Raw genomic sequence first — 18,354 nt, 5'->3', positions numbered from 1 at the left:
GTTCCAGGTTAAGGTGGAATTCACCGTGTAAATACAGCAGGGATGTACCTTAGATATTGATTTGCGGAGAGATTTTTGAATGGCGTATTCACAAACAAGCGTGGGACTTAACTTCAGGGACTTACTGTCTGTGTGTTTGAGAGAGAGAGAGAGAGAGAGAGAGAGAGAGAGAGAGAGAGAGAGAGAGAGAGAGAGAGAGAGAGAAAGAGAGAGAGAGAGAGAGAGAGAACGTGGTTGTGTATCATCCAGATGGCCTGAGGCCTAGCTGGAGCCGTGGCTGGCTCTGAGCTGAGCTGAGATGAGATGAGCAGAGGATAAGCTTGGACTGGCCATGGGCTACGATTGTCCTTCACTCTGCAGGAATCCATTAAGGTTTCAGGGTCTCTTCAGCCAACACACACACACAGATGCACACAGACTCACACGTGGCCATTTAGTCGTGCCTGTCAGAATCATAATAGCTGGATGACAAAGTGTCTTCAGCAGCAGCCATATGTATAGGTGGATCTAATCCCACACTGTGAGGCTATGACTCATCCCCCGTGGTATATAAAACTGTGTTAATACCTGTCAACCGCGAGACATGGTTACCAATTGTCCCACATACTGATAGGGATATGAGCCAATTTGATAATTACATGAGTGGATATGCACAGACGTGGCAGTGTGCAAGAGACGGAAGTCTCTCACACACGCGCACACACACAAACACACACACAGAGAGAGGGGGGCCTGGTGTCACTCCAGGGCAGCTGGTGTGAGAGGCTGAAGTGGTTGCCTTCATAATAGAAGCTCCATACAAATTAAGAGCAAAAGAGAGAACTGATTTGATTTGACTCATTATCCTCACACAGTAATTAAAGCCTGAGGGTGAATAGATGTTTGGACCCTCAGACAAGAACATAATTTTGAAGACGCTAAGCCAGCCTTTGCACAAACATATTTGTTCTTTCAATTCTCATTCAAATGAGCACACACACACACACAGACACACACACACACGTTTGCCAGGTTTCAAGATCATTTGGAGATGAGGAGACATGAACTGCAACCAAGAGTTGTGACCAGCACTTAAAAGAAAATCTGGTTTGTTATTTCAAGACTGACTTGGAGAGAGAATTCTGAAAAGAAAAGTTCACAGGATGAATAGAAAAGAGATTTCTCTTCATTGAAACATGATGATAAAGAACATTCAGTTATCACCGGTGTGCTTTCAAACATAAAAGCCCTTTGATTGTACCATCATTTGACCTTCGACTGAGTTAGCACAGAGACTCTATAGCGTGTTTTCTCAGAAATAATTGGGTGAGAAGTTTTGCCGTCACAGGTAGCCACTAGTCAGAGACTATGATAGCGACTTTGCAGTTGACTCACAATAAGAGATTATAGGCGTGGAGCTCTGTGGCCCGAAGGATGTCTTGTTAGCTGGATGGCTGACCGTCTTTTGGGGGCCGAAATGTGATCAGCCCCTCTTAGCCCATCTGTCTGTTCCAGCAGTCTTCTCCTAATGTTGCTCACCAGCATGGCACTGAAGCACAAAGCAAGAGAATATTCTTGCCAAGTTGTAGTTGAGACACTTGGCATGCTACTGATGAAGTGGGATTCTTGTTATATCTCCGTCCTTAAAATTGACTTTAAATTAATTTGGCATTAAGGCTAATAGATGAGTATATCCTCTTTTTGCTCAGAGATAGTAGTGGGATATTACTTTTAAAGTATACTGCATACATCTACACTTGCCCTCTGTCAGCTCTGGATAAAATATAAAATTCCCTCATGAATTTCAGGTTGGTTCCTTAGTAAACGTGGCAAAAAGAACACCTAATTCTACAGCCATGGGACAAAACTAAGAGGTATCAGTGATGGGAATCCTTCTCTAGTGCAGAATTAACCCGACCAATGTCTCAAGTACTTTATCAGCTTAGTGCTGCATCTTAGCGACTCATTTAGCACTGCAAGTTAGCGTAATGACTCGCTGGAGCATGGCCTGTCAGCACAGACAAGCTGAGTCGATGCGGCCACAACTGTCAAATCCAGGCAGCCGTCAAGCTGAGGAGTTGTGACAAAGTGACATCCTGAGACAAACCTAAAGGCCTAACATGAGGGTGCAGGGGGTGGGGGCTGTGTGAGTTTGTGGGACTGTGTGTGTGTGTGTGTGTGTGTGCGCGTGTGCGCGTGCGTGCGTGCGTGTATTGATGGAACGGGGTAACGCTGGCCTAAAAGCTAGGATGCTATCTCATCTCCTCTGACTCCTCCGCCTGTCTAAGCGAAGGAGGCAGGGGAGATGAGATGAGGGGCGACTGTATGGGGAGTCACCCGTCGTGCTATAAGGTCAGAACACAAAGCAGCGCCAAAATGACACACATCCACTGTGATGGAGCCGAGTCAGGCTAACGCACAGGAAGGGAGAAAAGGAACGGCAGAGCAAATTAGACGGGGTAGAGGGTAACAATAGAAAAGGGTAGGAACCATCAAACCAGATGCCGGCCGAAGATGAACATGACGATCGTTCTTTGTGGAGGCACAAGGTCACCGACATAAAGGAGTGAGGCAGACAGATTTGTGGGAGCGAGGACCTCCTATTGTTCTGATCCACTCAGCACAGACAGCCTCTCTCCTCAGCAGCCCTCTAACTGAACTGCATTACAGCACAACCCATAAAATTACATCATTCATAGGAGAATTTAACGTGCCCCCAATACACACACCCTCATGCAACCCATACTCATGCATTTGCAATGATGCATGCACATGCACATACACATATACACACACACACACACACACACACACACACACACACACAACAGAGTTCTTGCAGGCACACAAGCCCTACCGCTCATCCACCTTCAACCTCAAGAAGTCTCAGTGTGTGTTGACAAACTTTGCTGTGGGGGGAACTAGCAGGCATAGCAGAGAGATCAAGACAGGCGGTTAAAAAGCCGCTGAGACACGAAGCAACACACACACACACACAAACTTGAGGAGGGAGGCGAGACAGGACGTGCTCATACTGTCAAACAACTCCATTGCTGGCCCTGGCGCCTAATTATGCAATAAAAGCGCCACAGCAGGGGGAAAGCAGCATAGCCCAAAATAAAAATCAGCCTGCCTAAAAAGTAAGAGATTCACCTGGTGTAAAATATCCTCCTTGTCCCGAGGGACGGGAGCTGTGCTACAGGCCCAACACAACTCTATTCTGTTCTCTGTTTCCAGCACATATCACAAGAGGCAGGCCAGCAGACAGTGAGTCAGACCTAGATTCATATAAACATTGTGGTGGAGTAAAACTGCAGGTGATGCAGGGAAGCAGCCACAGGGATGAGGGGAGAATAGGGAAGCAGAGAGAGGAAAGTTAGGAAGGTGGTGAGAGTCTGAAGCAAATATAATGATAAGAAAGAGGAGGGGATGTGAGAAATAAAGTGTGAAGGAAAGAGAAGGGGGACTGGGTGAGTACACCATGCAAGGCCTGCTGTCAGAAAGATGTGTGTGCGCATTTGGAAGAGTTGCAAGCCACATCCAGAGACCAGTTAGGAAAGATGAGTGTCAAAGCCCAGCCCTGCCGCTGCATTAGACACTTAATTAACCTCCGTGTGTGCCAAGCCAAAGGCTTGGATGTGTGGACAGAGTGTGTGTCTGGCTGTATTTCTCTGTGCATGTTTATGAGCTGATCGATCTGTTTGCCAGTAGGTATCGACAGTGTGCAGCATTTCAAGTGCTCCGGTGCCTTAATTTTTCATATGAATTGAAAATGAATTTGGCTGTAAAACGCTACTAAATCCCTCTTATTGTTATATGCCATCTTGTTCACCTGCAGTGCAATGAACATACTGTATGTTTCCTCCACTCTTTGTTTTTTCTTTTTCACCTCAGCAACATCCCTCGATCCCTCATCAAATTTCATCCACCCGGAAACTCTCATTTACCCTCCCCAACCGTCCTCTTCACCCTCCCCTTGTTCTCTCCATGTCTCCATCCCTCCCTTTTGTCCTGACCCTTCACCTCCAGTTTTCCACTCTTCTCTTCTCATCCTTTTTTCATCCCCTCTCGCAGTTTTATCAGCCTCCCGACTCATCCAGCTCTCTTTTGCTGCGTTTCTCTCTCTCCCACATTCTCTGCCCTTGTCTTTCAGCTGTAAGCTGTGACTGGTAATTATCAATCTGCAGTCCATAAAACACACAAAAAGCAAATGCACACATTCTCAAGCTCACAACATGCATGATGCACTAGCACTCCTGCACGCACTCCCAAACCAGCACACACACACACACACACACACACACACACGGTCCTTCACGGCTACAAAGCCTCAAAGTTACGTAGCGAGGCCCTGAGAGAAAAGAGGCAGCTATCACACGACTACACAAACAGGAACACAGTCCCCAATCCTGCATGTAGGAGCTTGTGTGCGGTACACAAATCAATGTACACAAACTAACATACCCCGTTGCACACACCCGCAAGCAAACACAAACACACAAACAAAATGGGCACACGCACAAACACACGTACACTAACACTGTGAACGAATGAATAAACAAAAAAGGCACAGCCCCTGTATACAGGCGCCGACACATGAGAGCAGTGTGCGTCATCTTCAAAGGGAGGTTTGAAAGAACACACCGCCACTCCGCCCCGGCCTCTCCCTCCTTCTCCCCGCCCGCCCCCGACTACCAATATGTGTTCAAAGGCCAACCATTAACCTTTCACTCACACAGGCCTCTCTGTGATCTACTGCTCTCAGCCAAGGGCTTTGAAGAGCACAGCAACCACCAGGACTGGGAAGGGAGCAGAGGAGGTGCAGGGAGACAGAAAGAGGCAAAAGGGAGAGAAAGGAAAGAGGAAGGAGGAAATGATAACAAGAGATGCGTCCCGTTAACAGATAGTAGGAAGAGGGTAAGGAAAGAAAGGAGAGCCAGGGGAGTGACACTCGAGGAGGGAGGCTGGATAGAAAGAAGGGTAAGGCGATGGGCAGAAGAGGGAGGAGGTGAAATAGAAGGTAGAAAATGGAAGAGAGGCGAAGAATGGAAGCAGTAGAGGGAATAGGAGGGGAAGGCCGGTAAAAAGGGAGGACATCATGACGCAGAGAGAGGGAGTAATAGCTGTGGTGTTGAGAGAAAGCAGAGAGATTGGTTGAAAATTAGTGCCGAGTGAGAGAAGTGAGAAGACTGTTGCTCGTAAGATGGGGAGGCAACGAAAGCTTGAAAACACACACACACAAGAGGAGATGAGGGAAAAGCGGGGGAAAAAAGGCTACAGCTGTTTTATTATTGCAAAATCCAAATGATACGCCGCAATATTCACAAGCCTCTAGATTAGCAATTAGTGTCAGCTAGGCCCGTGGATTTCAGCTTTATGGCAGAGAAAAGACATAGTAAAACATATTCAAAGGTCATTTTCAGACAAAATGAGAGCATTTACTTGTCTCTATAAACACATACATAACTAGCTGGTTCTGATGGTCTATAAAACACAAAGTTATTAGAAACTTGAAATTGCAAGTTGTCTTTATTGTTCTGAAATTAACGTAAGTAAGTCATCTGTCTGTCTTATAACTTATATACTTATGTCAAAGTAAATTGTAGCTACAATTTGTTGTGCTGTTGTGTTGGTGTTAAAATGAAGGATGCTTACCAAATACATGATGTGTATGATGAATAAGGAACCTTAACAGCTGCAGGTGCAGCACGTACGTGTTAATTTTACCTCATTGACTTCTAGTGTCACCTGGTTCTGTCCAGCTAACACCATGCACAACTTCAGTGCTCTCCCTGAAGTATGCTCAATTTTTCTGATAGCTTCAAAAGTGTAGAGCTTCAAGTTTACAAAACACACATTAAAGCAATATGCGGTTCAGCAATTTATACAACAACAAGAAGCCAAGTCCACATACAGTAGCAAGGTTAGCGGCACTATCTCTTTATTGCCTCCTCTCGAGATATTATTGCTACAAGCCTGTCAGAGAATCAATTCTTATGAATTAGTGAGTAGGTTGCAATTTTGAAATTATCATTTTAATATTGTTGTATTGCGGGAGTTAAAGTCTACTCTCTTTCCCTCTCTCTGTACAAGAATTAAATATGGGCTGTGGTTTCAGGTCAAGTATTATGTTATTTACTTTGAGCAACACTTAGACCCGAAATAACTGTCAGCTCAGTCATAAAAAAGCATCTGGCTTGCAGAGGCATAGTGCAGTGGCATTTTTCATGTGGCCCTCCGTGAAAAATATCTAGCCATCCCTGCATTATATAAAAGCAAAATACTGCATCGAGATCAGTCTCCATTCAGACATTGTCACCATCCAAGGACAGTCGAGAGACTAAACTACTTTGTTGAGAAGATGTGTAAAAAAAAAAAAAATCTATTCCCCAATCCTTAAATAATAACTCCCGTTCAGGAGAAAAGGCCCAGAAGACAAGAGGAGGAAAGGGGAAGACAGATAAAAATGTCTGCGTGTGCACTAAAGGACCAGGGGCCTTTCCACGCGACTGATCTGAGAGTAGAGGCTTAAATACAGGGGAGACGAGAACAGATTCCACTAGTCAGCTGGCACCGCTGTCCTGATACCCACACCCACACCCACACCCACACACACACACACACACACAATTTCACTTGAATTGCTATACGCACTCATGGACATACATGTACATATTTACAGATTAACATACCTTACACGTATTATTACAGACTGAAATGTCCCACAAAGGGGCTTATTATGGTCTAGCTTCCACCACTGGTGCACATAAATACAAACACACACATTCACACACACACACACACAACGATGCTTGTGCTGTGCTAAATGAAAGCTCTGTGACAGGACTTCATCATGTACGGCGCAGCTGCCTGCAATGCCTGCCACATTAAGCAAGCCTAATGGGCTTTCAAAGCAGCAACACTACGTATGAAGGGTTGTACATTCTCAACCATTCTGTGGAATCAGCGGGACATTCAATTTGTCGGGGTTTGCATGTCAGTCTATCAGGGAGCCTGTCGGGTTGGGCAGGTGGAGTAGTTTTGTGTATACTTCAAGGAACATTACCTTATTTTCCTAGGTTAATTTCAGTTTGCATACACTGCTGAAAATATTGTTTTTGTTTCACACAGCCACTGCATTTAAAAGAGAAGTGGGAAATTGTGATTGAACAAGATAATAGCGCAGGTGAGTGAGGACTGTGGGACAGAGAAGGATGTCTACACAGCTCATGCTGGTTAGGAACATTTGCATTACAAAGCTGCTTCCAGAGGAGAATAACTGTTTGAGTGTTAGGGGTAAATATTAGAATGTGCAGCCAGGAGTAGCGTGGGGTTAAAGCATGGCAGATTAGTTGGGACACGGAGGAGGAGCAGAGGTACACATTAGGCTGTGAAGCCATGTGTGATGATCCTGCAGGTTTCCAAATGAGCTCTGATTAGCCTGAGAGTGATTTCGGCATCTCTCATCACATCAAAAACCCTGCCCTCTTCCTTTAGACTCTAAATGCCTTGCTTCCTTTTCTTATTCTCCCCTGCTCTCTGATCACACTAACAGTATAAAGAGAATACATTTCAGCCAAAATTCAGCTGCCAACATTATGAGCACCAGAGCGGTGTGGGTGTGCATGAGCATGTGTCTACATGCATGCCCGTGTGCCAGATTCCATTAGAAATATTCTTAATTTTATCAAACCGAATGTTGCGCCAGTGTTTTGGGGCTGAATACAGATAACAATCAATTGATTATTAATGCACTATTAATACCCCCCAAGAGCCAGGTCACACAGATAGTTGGATTATTTTCCCACCCACCCACACACACAAACAAACACATCGCCAGAGGCCAAATGTGTCCGATAGAACAAAGCGTACGCTGCTCAAATTCAATGTTACAAATGCAGCCAAATTAAGATGGAAAAAAAAAACATCACCTCCTCAAATTAGAACTGCACCTGGCCAATCATAGCTTACACAGAGGGAAAGCTAAAGCCACTGCTGACACAGGCGTACACGGACGCATTTTAATTTGAACCTCCCTCCCTCGGTTCCGTCGACTCCTCCTGCTTCATCTCTTGCCCCTCCCTGTGGCGACTGTCTCTCTAAGGCTCCTCTCCCTGCTTGTCCGAACTGTCCACCACCCAGTGGCTAGTTGGCACAGAGCTCACTGAGAGCATACAGCAGATGGTGTGCCGCTGTCTGTGTGGCAGGGCACTAGCGGGACACCCAACAGCCCCTCCCTTCCCGCCTTGGTCCTCCGCCTCTCCCTGCAATCCCTGTTCCTTCCCTCCTACACATCCTCTGACACACACACACCCTCCAGCATCACTACAGCCCAACCAGGTCACCTGCTGCCAGGCTAACGGCTAGCTCACGCACAATGAAATTTCTCATGGTACATGGCACATTCAAGGAGGTCACACATATGGCGCCATTACATGCACGGATTCCCCCTTATATTCTTGTCACGCTCCAACTAACATCAAGATGACAAGAAATTTTATTGACATTCACACACACTCACAAGCTCTCTCCATCCCCTGTAGAGGCCGTTTGGTTAATCAAGTACAGTGCTTCTAGCCTGGTCAGCAAGTCAATATACTTACAACCTCCATCACGTAGCTGACGTATAAATATTACATCCTCATTTGCTACAACCTGGTCAGGCCAGTTACAGTGAACCCAACAGGAGCTATTACAAGTTGGCTCAGTGGAGCAGTACAACGTAATCTGTGTTACTGAATATATAAATGAACAAAGATAAATAAATATTGAATAGACATGATTTTAGTCATTTGTAATGTGACAATATATAAAATACCACATAATGTCATTACGCACCTGGCGAGGACGGAGCAACGTTGCTGAAAGCCACAGCACAGGTGAAGATGATCCAGGCTGCTAGAGCCATGTTGGGGGCTGAGCAGGGGAAGGGGTGGTGCTAGAGTGAAGAGGCGGTCAGCAGGCACAGGTGAGCGGGGCGGCACTTCCTCAGCTTACACCCTCCCGGAGGGTGATCCTGCAGAAAAAGTGGGATAAAAATATCAGAGAGGTTCGGGCCTCATAAACATTTCTATGTAACTGTATGTTCATAAAGAGCAATTATTCCACTGTTCTGTTTTTCAATTTCACCCCTCTCCGTATGGCATTTGAATTAGACGGCGTTGACTAATTTATTCTGCATTCATCGCTGGAATATGTGATAATAACTGCACAAAACGGAATGGCTCTCGAGTGGTGTAGCATACTAAATGGTACCACAGCAGGCGGAGGAGAGGAGAGGAGAGGCTCCCCCTGTGGTGGTCAGGTATAATGATCAGACAGGGAGATCTGAGGCCATTTTGTGCAGGATGGCATGGCAACAGCTGTTACCACTACCAGCTCATCACTCTAAAGCATTTGAACGCTTGATTGAATCCGACATGCAGCATATGTTTTAGGGCTGTAAACGGGGCTGTATTCAACATGTGAGAAAAACACGTCTTGTATGTGTGTGCGTGCGTTTGTGTTTGTGTACGGGCATGCACACAAAACGGTGACTCTGTCGGCAGTGCCGTAGGGCTCACACATCTCCGTTGCCTAATGAAATAAATCATAATCTGGAACTTTAGCTCTGATTTGTTCTAGAAACTGTTCTGCCCCGCCGGGGGCTGAAAGAGAAAACAGTAGAGACGGTATTGTTGGAGGTAAAGCTCCTCCTGCTGAGCTTGCTGATGAAACAGACAGATTGGACTGTGTCTGTCTGTATCTGTGTGCAATTTTATATTTTTTTTGAAGGGGGTTTAGAGGATTTCCTTTGATCTCACCAACCCTCTATCTCCTTTATTTGAGTGATCCTTACAACTTGAAACTGTACGAGGGCATAATATAATAGATTAAGCTTGCATGCACACGGACGCGCGCTCACACACACACACACACAGTGACCCTGCTCAGTGGTGAGCAGGGTCGTCCTTCAATCAGAGGATCGCCGGTTCGATCCCCGGCTCCGCTAGCCCATGTCTTTGTGTCCTTGAGCAAGACACTTAACCCTACATTGCTCCCGTAGCTGCGCCTACGGTGTATGAATGGTTGATAATCTGATGTGGCACTTTGCATGGTAGCTCCTCTCATCAGTGTATGAATGGGTGACTCATGTAGTGTTAAAGTGCTTTGAGTGGTCGGAAGACTAGAAAAGTGCTATACAAGTACGGGTCCATTACACACACACACAGGTCTGACTATACAGAACTTATTTTGACTTTTAAATTACTTCATTCATTTCCGAATTCTGAGCCCTATCATCTTCAGTGAACCCATACAATTACCACTTCAGCCCAACTAACTATTTAACGGCTCCAACTCGACTAATTTGTCCCTGGCTGACAAGCCAACAGACCTTTTCAGAGCCAAACATATTCGACGCTAGCAAATATGTCATGCTTAATCACACACAAACTCAAATGTTTTCATTTCATAATGTGTTTCAGCCATAAAATGTGATGAAACGTACAGATGCTGGATTGAGCACATATCGCAGAATATGTGAAAATGTGTCTTACTATAAAACTATTAAAGCAAAAATTCAAAGTAAATATTGTGAATTTTTAACCCGAATACTAATCTGGATTTTAAACTCAAAATATAAATTAAACATTTGGAGCTCTAACACTGGCAGAAAACCACAAGCACTTTTGTAATCTTTTGATCTTTGAATGTTTACTCAACAACACACACATCAACATGCAGGCATGGCAAAGCTCTCTTCTCCTGGCAGCCAAGATGGCAGATCCTGAGTGACTGGGTGTTTTCACCCCCTCTCTTCGTCATCACTGATTTGGCTTCCTCTCCACCTCTCAAAGCCCCTCCTCTTCCTGACCTTCTCTGATATTTACCCTCCTCCCCAGTGGCAACGCCCGGCCCGCAGCCACCGACCTGCCTGGGTGTCGCCGTGTGGATTAGTATGTTGGATGTCGTAGAGTACGAGCAAGACAGAGCGAGAGGGGAGGGCAAACAGCGAAGAGGGAGAAAGAACGCGAGCAGAACAGGGTACAAAGCACATCCGCAGCAGCTGCTCTTTACACCAACGTTTATTTCAATCATATGCACAACACACACAAACACAACCTCTGCACTAGTGAAGCCTGTGCCTTAATTTGTGTTTGTTTGCGACCACCCTCTATGACCAGAAGCTGAGAGAAAAGGACACGCTCAGAGGGAGGGCAGAAGAGACAAAGAAAGAGTAGAAAAGCAGTAAACAAATAGCAGTAGACATGTGATGTGGTGCCGTAGAGGCAGAGGCGGTGCCGCTCTTTCACGGTCTTTCCTCCCCCGCCCCCCATTCTCGCTGTGTTATTAATGGTCAAAAAGTGATCCCCTCCTGTGCAGTGACGGGCTGTTTCTCCAACTTCTGTGGTTTTAATAAGAAAAATCTGTCTTTCCTCTTGTTTTTTTTTTCTTACTGTGCTTCTGTCCGTACTTTTCAACAATAGCTCTCCTGTGGTCTCAGAAGATGAGAAGGGCTAGCGAAAGAGCAGGGAGGGAGGGCAGGTTTGGGATTGAGGGAAGGAGGGAGAGAAAAGTGGATAAATTGATTTCATTTTGTGACAAAAAAGAAAGCCAGCATTACACAACACTTCATTTCAATGTGGTGAGAAGGGAGAACACAATGAATAGAGGAAAGAAGGATGTAGTGATGGCCAAAATGGAGGAAAACTAGAAAACAAAGGAATGAAAGAACGATGGAACAAAAAAGAGAGAAAGCATCACGCAGCCTGAGTAACCAATAAACAAGGGACAGAAGGAGCAAAGCAAGTGAGGAACAAACAAACTAAGGGAAGGATGACTTTCTGCATAACGAGAATAAATATGAGAGTGGGAGGAAAAACTGCTGAAAATAGCCAAGTGAGAACAGCAAAGAATAGTAAGAAAGCAGGAAGTAAAGTCAAAGGAGAAAGCGTTTCTTCTGCCTGTGTCTGTGAGTCAGTCTGCCTCTGGAGGGAGGGAGGTTAGGAGTCATTGCTGAGTGTGAGATGGGTGTCTTCACCCTCCGTGCTCTCCCTACTTGGTGGATGTTACCCACCCGAGGCAAGATGCTGACCTTTTTGCGCTGATCACATCCACAATTATTATCATCACTATTCCTCTTCTAAAAGAGTGGAATATCATACCCCTATGAGACCGGAGCCCACAAAATGGGAAGATGGATGACAATTTCCCGACACTGGTGGAAAGGTGAGGAGGGCGAGCACTGGGAAAGAGGAAGTGAATGACAGGCACTCTGAAGGAAGCAGTGGCTCAGTCTTCCTTTTTGGGACGCTACCTTCTGTTTCTCCAACTTGATCCAACGCAAATAACCTTATTATCCACTTCTATTGGATCATTATGATAATGACCATGATCATTAAGACTCTGTTTGCTTTAATACGGGGTGGGGGGTATGTGTGTGTCTGTCACGGAAACCATTCATGTTCACCCCATCACGCAAATTATATCTGTACAGAAGAAAGAGGCATTTAGGAACATTATCCGACCGGAATCAAAAGGAAGGAGAACAAAGAGGTTACGTCGACAGTTTTTGCTGCATAATTAGAAAAGCTGGTGTAGCTCCAGGCTTTCTCTCTTCATTTTTTCCCCCTCCGAGGGGAATCTGATATCAAGGTGAGAGAGACAAGTATGATAAGTGTGTCGACTCGGCGCGTGTATGTGCGTGTGTGACTGAGCAGCTTGTGGTCAGAAAGCTTGAGAGCCACACTGCTGATTGGACAACAACTGCAGCTTGAAAAGGAAACATTTTACTAAGAGCTTGCCAAAGACGCTTTGCAGACACAAGGTTCTTGATTTGCATTTCAATATATTTGAAGATGAGGTACGCTGTATGAACAAGTGAAAATCATGCAGGGCAATGGGTAGCAAAGCTGGGAGTGTGCAAACACAAACACGCAAATTTATTTGGTTAGGAAAACACTCGTGATTGATTTAAAGATTTGACAGTCATAACTTGTGACCGTCTGTTGCTTCATGCAAAGAGAACTCTTTGCATCCTGAGATGAAGCACCAGCATTTCCTATGCTATTAGGATTGATGTTTATGCCTCAGATGCTTCAACAACAAATAGTTGGTTCAGTAGCAAAGCTCCCGCTAGGAAGGAAATGATTGCCTCCTAGCAACCGACACATTCGAGCGTGCAAAACTGAATGGCAATCACATCTCACTTACAAATCTAAAAGTGATGCAAACTGCTGCATTAAATATTTGTAATCAAGTAAAATTTCACTTTAGATAAACTTCCAACATCCACTTAAATTGGAATAAATTGAAAACAAATACTTATTTTTCAAATGCTGTTGGGATTTGCTTTCAGTCAGGTCTGAGACAGGCACTTTATTTCAGAGCAGAGTATCACTAGACTCAGTGAAGGCTAGCCATGTAGTATTAGAGTCTGATGAGACTGCAGAGAACGACAAAAACGTATGCTTCGCCTGGGGGCCTCTAAGTAATTCTCCCTCTGACTCATCGGTGCTGAAGCTTTGTCACACTCGATACTCTTTTGTACTCTCTTGAGTTGGGCAAGAGGGAGCTATACAACGGAGTGTAACAATAAATGAGGATGAAATAGAATTCATTAATTACTTCTTCACCTCCATAAAACTAATCACTCGCCAAAGTGAATATAATTATTCTCCTTTTCCTTTTGAAACGCAACAGACATACGATGAAATATCATTACCATCGCCATCTGTGACTGAGCTTTGCTGAGTGGGCGGCTGTGTTTTTACTGTCAAACCTGCCTTCCAGGATGCTGAGGTATGACAGTGGAATTTAATTCAATGATTATTCAAATTATCCAGAGAGATGATTTGGACACACTTCCCCTTGCAGTGTGTGTTTGTGTTAAAATCCCTTATTAACGGAGCGCATGGAATCCGATTACTCTGATTATGAGAAAGAGTTAGCTTCAGTCACTGTGCAAATAAATGGCATGTTCAACGGCTGGCACAATCTGACATCATTATCTGAGGAATTCAAAACAACAGGAAGTATGCCCTTTTAGCATTTAATTAATGTCCGACAACTCTAACATTTTCGAACAGATTTTTTTCCAAAGAAAATTACAATTCCACATCTGTACAGTTAGCAGATGCCAAAACAAGATCGTATCAATGTCAATGCAAAAAAAAAAAAAAAAAAGGAAAAAAAAGACACCAGCTTGTGTACCGCCGTCCTCCACCCCCTTCAATGTTATCTTCCAGTTGGGCCAATCACTAATCTCTCTAATCCTTTTTGGTGAGGCTATCGCTAGCAAAGACAACATAATATCATTAGATATTATTCCCTCACAACAACCTCTATTACATTTGCATTGATGCTCAACAGCCCACACGCTCTCGGTCACAGTGAGAACTGTACTGTTAACGCTAGAGCATCCATTCAGGATGGATAATGTTGTTAAGATAGCGACTACACAAACACATTCAGGTCAGCTCATCCCAACACTTCTCCATTTACTGGGGTGGGTCAGTTAAGGCCGGGGCTCTGGTGTGGTAGTATCTCGCTGGCTGCAGCAGCAGGGCTGTTTATATAATGACACCATTGTGCCGGCTGTGTGCAGATGGAACATCAGAGCTCTTGTAATGGCCTGTGTATTAGGGCCAATGTGTTTGATTACTGACTCAGGGAGAGCGGGGATAGGCTGTGTAGTCAACAGGGAATAAGGCTCCTTCCAAAACAGCAACCCAGGAGAAAAAAAAAAATACCTATTTGAAGAAACAGAAGGAGAGTGGGAAGAGACAAAAAACAGGGGGAGACTTTAATGGAAGTGTGCTTTAAGGGAATGCAAATTAGACAAGGGAATCTGCAGGGCTGCAGAACACAGCGGAGGGATATCAAACACGGCTAGTGGCTGTCAAAGAGGTAAAGGGAAAAGGAAGGGGCTAGAGAGAGATCCCCACTCACTTTATTCAATAGACACTCCTGTACCACTTTTTCCTGCTCCAGCGCCCGTCCTCAGATGCAGTTCCCCACAAAGCCCAACCTACATGCCTCCTCATCTCTGGAGTCTACACTTGAACTATTATATGTTTCTGAAACAGTAGTAGGTCTCACTGCCAATAAAGCAGCCAGTAAGAGTCCAATATTCCCAAGTGACAGATGTACTTGCTAATCGGAGTCCTGAGTATCTGAAAGGGGGCCGACTATGTGTGATGATGTGGGCTCATCGGTGAGTGAGTGATAGAGATAGTCTGCCCTAAGCCAGCCAGTCAGTCAGCCAGTCAGTCAGTCAGTCCGTTCGGCAGTAACGACACCACGCAGCAGACAGAGCGTGCTCTCCGGCCCGGGTTTCACTGTCTCCTGTGTGGCCAGTGATTTATTGTGGCGGCAGAGAGCTTGTCACTGTTCATTATTACTGATGCAACAGGAGGCAACGCCACCACCCATCAATGCTTGCCCTGTGATGCCGGCCACAGCTGCCAGAGGAAGTGACCTCAGCAACCACCTGTCTTCTACCACAAACACTGGCTGCAGCCCCGCTCTAATGGGATCTACTATCTTACAGGGATGGAACCTCTGACCCAGTCTGACAGCCAATCACTAACCAGTTGAAAAAGTATTCAGTTCAGCCTGAAAATTGCAATTTAGTAATGACAAATACATTTATTACATAGAAATCTCTTAGAAGACGCAGAAAGTTCAGCCACATCTGTCGGCACTGACGCATAACTTCCTCTTGTTTCTGCATTTTGACTTTTCCTCTCACTCATTCTCCTCCATTCCTTCTCCCCTGCGTCCCAGCCTCACAGTCAAATTAGATATACTCCATATCAGTCAACCTGGGCTGTCAACTTTGTCAGCACAAGTTGCGTCGCGAATCAATAGGAGGCAATGAATAATTCACTGTGACCATTAAGTCTACACAAAGAGTGATAACTGCCGGCCCTGACATTAATCTTATGAGCCACCAACAATGGATTATGATATAACATGATAATGTTATGAAATTGTACTCTCTGGTGAATCTTGCTCCCTCCCGCCCTTTGCATTGAGCTGTTCCCAGATGTCACTTGGCTGTGACTGGCAGGCTGCCACCCCGAGTGCCTGTGCACCGCCAGGCCCCGGCTAGATCCATCTTCATTAAGGACAGAAGCGCTGTGAGTTGTGTGTGTTATTATCAGTGTCTATCTATTAATCTGAAAGCTCCAGCAGGGCAACCCCCGCCTCACTGTTGCGCTACGGTTCACCATAGCCAAGACACGCTTTGTTGAAACACACGAGGATGCACACCAAACAAACACACACAGACACAATCATTTTACACTCCCGCCTATCCACAGCTCTCTCTAATAATGAGCACAGCAACAGACAATTTGCAGATAATTCATGCTCACTCATAATTGACAATAATTATGTGTGGAAAAAAACTAATTTATTTATATTTTTCAAATTCTGCAAACTGTAGACACCCCCTTTTAAGTGTTGATGTCAGTGTAGAGTAACGCGCACATGATGATGTCTTGAAGCACACACACACACAAACACACACACACACACACACACACACACACACACACACACACCAGGGCGCCACATGTGATGTTGACCCAGTTTAGATCTGTGGCACAAAGTAGAGCAGGGATTCAGAACAAAAAGAGACAGTGACATTTAAAAATAGGTTGACATTCTTTTCATCTCATTGCTGAGGCCCATACAATGAAAGTATCCATCTTTTGTGTCAACTAATTATTCCGTCACATCTTCAACTTACAACTTCAGAAAGCCACCCTCTGCCCAGGTTTAGATTTGGTTTCAGTGGAGCAAGTTGGAGGAGGGTCCAACAGACCAAAAACCAAACTAAGACATTTTCATTTTCATTTTGAACTCAGATATTGATCGTTCCCTGCTTCAGTAGTTGGAACATGTAATGCACTGATATTGTGTTTTGTGTCTTATTCGCCCAAATGATTTGTTTCCTCCTCTTTACTTGATATTGAGTTTAACATGCTTCATCCCTTTCAATGCATTTGGTTTAAAAAGTGTGCTGCAGGCTGCTCATTGAACATGAAGCCAACATTGTTATTGTGCTGTGGTGCGTTCAGTGTTTGTAAGAACGTTCAGGTTTTCAAAAATGCTGGCAGAGCAGCCTTTTATTAAAAAGAAAGAAGAAAAAAAATCTATGATGTCCTTTTGACAACGTCGATATTTCATTTGCCAGTTTTATGTTTGTTTTCAAGGTTTGGATTTCTGGCACGACAGCTTGAGAGTGCTGTTTATTAGCAATACTCCTAATGTCAGAGCCCCCCCCCCCACACACACACACACACACACACACACACAAAAACACACAAACACACACACACACACACACATTTGCATTCAAAGTGCTTCATGAGCGTACATATGGGTCTGGCTTTTAATGTGAGTGAACATTAATTAAACCTCAGATGTGTATCTGGATTTCTATCAGCTGCATTCAAGTGCATTCTCTCTTTGTGACAGCTGGGCAGTAGAGAACTCAATTCAGGACGACTTTAGCAATTCTACCAAACTCTCAACTTCTCCTTGGCCCTCGATATCTGTCTGGAGTCATCCAGATGGTTTTGTTGTGCATTGCCAGAGCACAGCAAGTTTGCTTGTTTATGCAGATGCAGACATGTCTACCTTATCCAAATACACATGTCGGAGTGATTTGTGTGCAACGATGTGTGTGTGTGTGTGTGTGTGTGTGTGTGGGTGTGTTTGTGAGAGTGATATATCTAATTTGATAGTAGTGACCCCAATCTGCCTGCCAAGGTTATCCAGCTTTAGGATAGGCAGAGTCGGCATCAGGAGATTCTGACACAGCAGGCCTGGCTGACATGCCCCAATTGTGAAACATGGCTGTCACTCACTTCTTGTCTCGCTTCCTCCCTCTGTCTACCTTTGTCACACACACATATGTCCCCCCCCCGCCCCCCATATGATGGCACACTGTCCCACATGCATACAGCACAGTAGCAGCCTTCATAGCTACTCAGGAAAAACAGGAGAAATAAAAGTCTCCATTCAGATATGTGAGCGCTCGCAAACACAGCATGCGGCCGTATAATTTAGTTAATTCTCAAGTTAATGCTCATTTATTTATCAGTATTTGCAATTTGAAACAACTGAATCCGAGACAGAGAAATTCCTAGCTTAAAAAAAGTCTTAACGGAGGTGGCAAAAAAAGACTGTTTACACATTCATACTAAAAGGGTAAAATCAAGTCACACAGTAGCCTTTGCATTACTCCATTACTCAGCTGTCTGGGAACCCGACAGGTAAATGTTTGACAACAGCCTGCTCGTTTTCTGGAAAGAACACTCAGAACCACACAGAGCCTCAGGCAATGTGTGGAGCTACCATTACTACTGAAGTATTTGTAGA

At 44.8% G+C, this 18,354-nt stretch overlaps 1 protein-coding gene across 1 annotated transcript in view; it reads right to left on the bottom strand.

Moving 5' to 3' along the window:
* adgrl1a (adhesion G protein-coupled receptor L1a) overlaps positions 1 to 8,887 on the bottom strand; it is a gene marked incomplete at its 5' end in the record, with an annotated part of 49,683 nt that extends 40,796 nt beyond the window's left edge. Inside the window, one exon of the mRNA XM_079233044.1 lies at positions 8,818 to 8,887. Within this exon, the coding sequence (XP_079089170.1) occupies positions 8,818 to 8,887 (70 nt within the window). The remainder of the gene's footprint in view (positions 1 to 8,817) is intronic.
* Between the last annotated feature and the right edge of the window lie 9,467 nt (positions 8,888 to 18,354).

This window comes from Taurulus bubalis (assembly GCF_910589615.1).
Source record: "Taurulus bubalis genome assembly, chromosome: 17".
Taxonomy (NCBI): Eukaryota; Metazoa; Chordata; class Actinopteri; order Perciformes; family Cottidae; genus Taurulus; species Taurulus bubalis.
The sequence above is the reverse complement of the archived record's forward strand: the minus strand, read 5'-3'. Positions and strand labels throughout refer to the sequence as shown.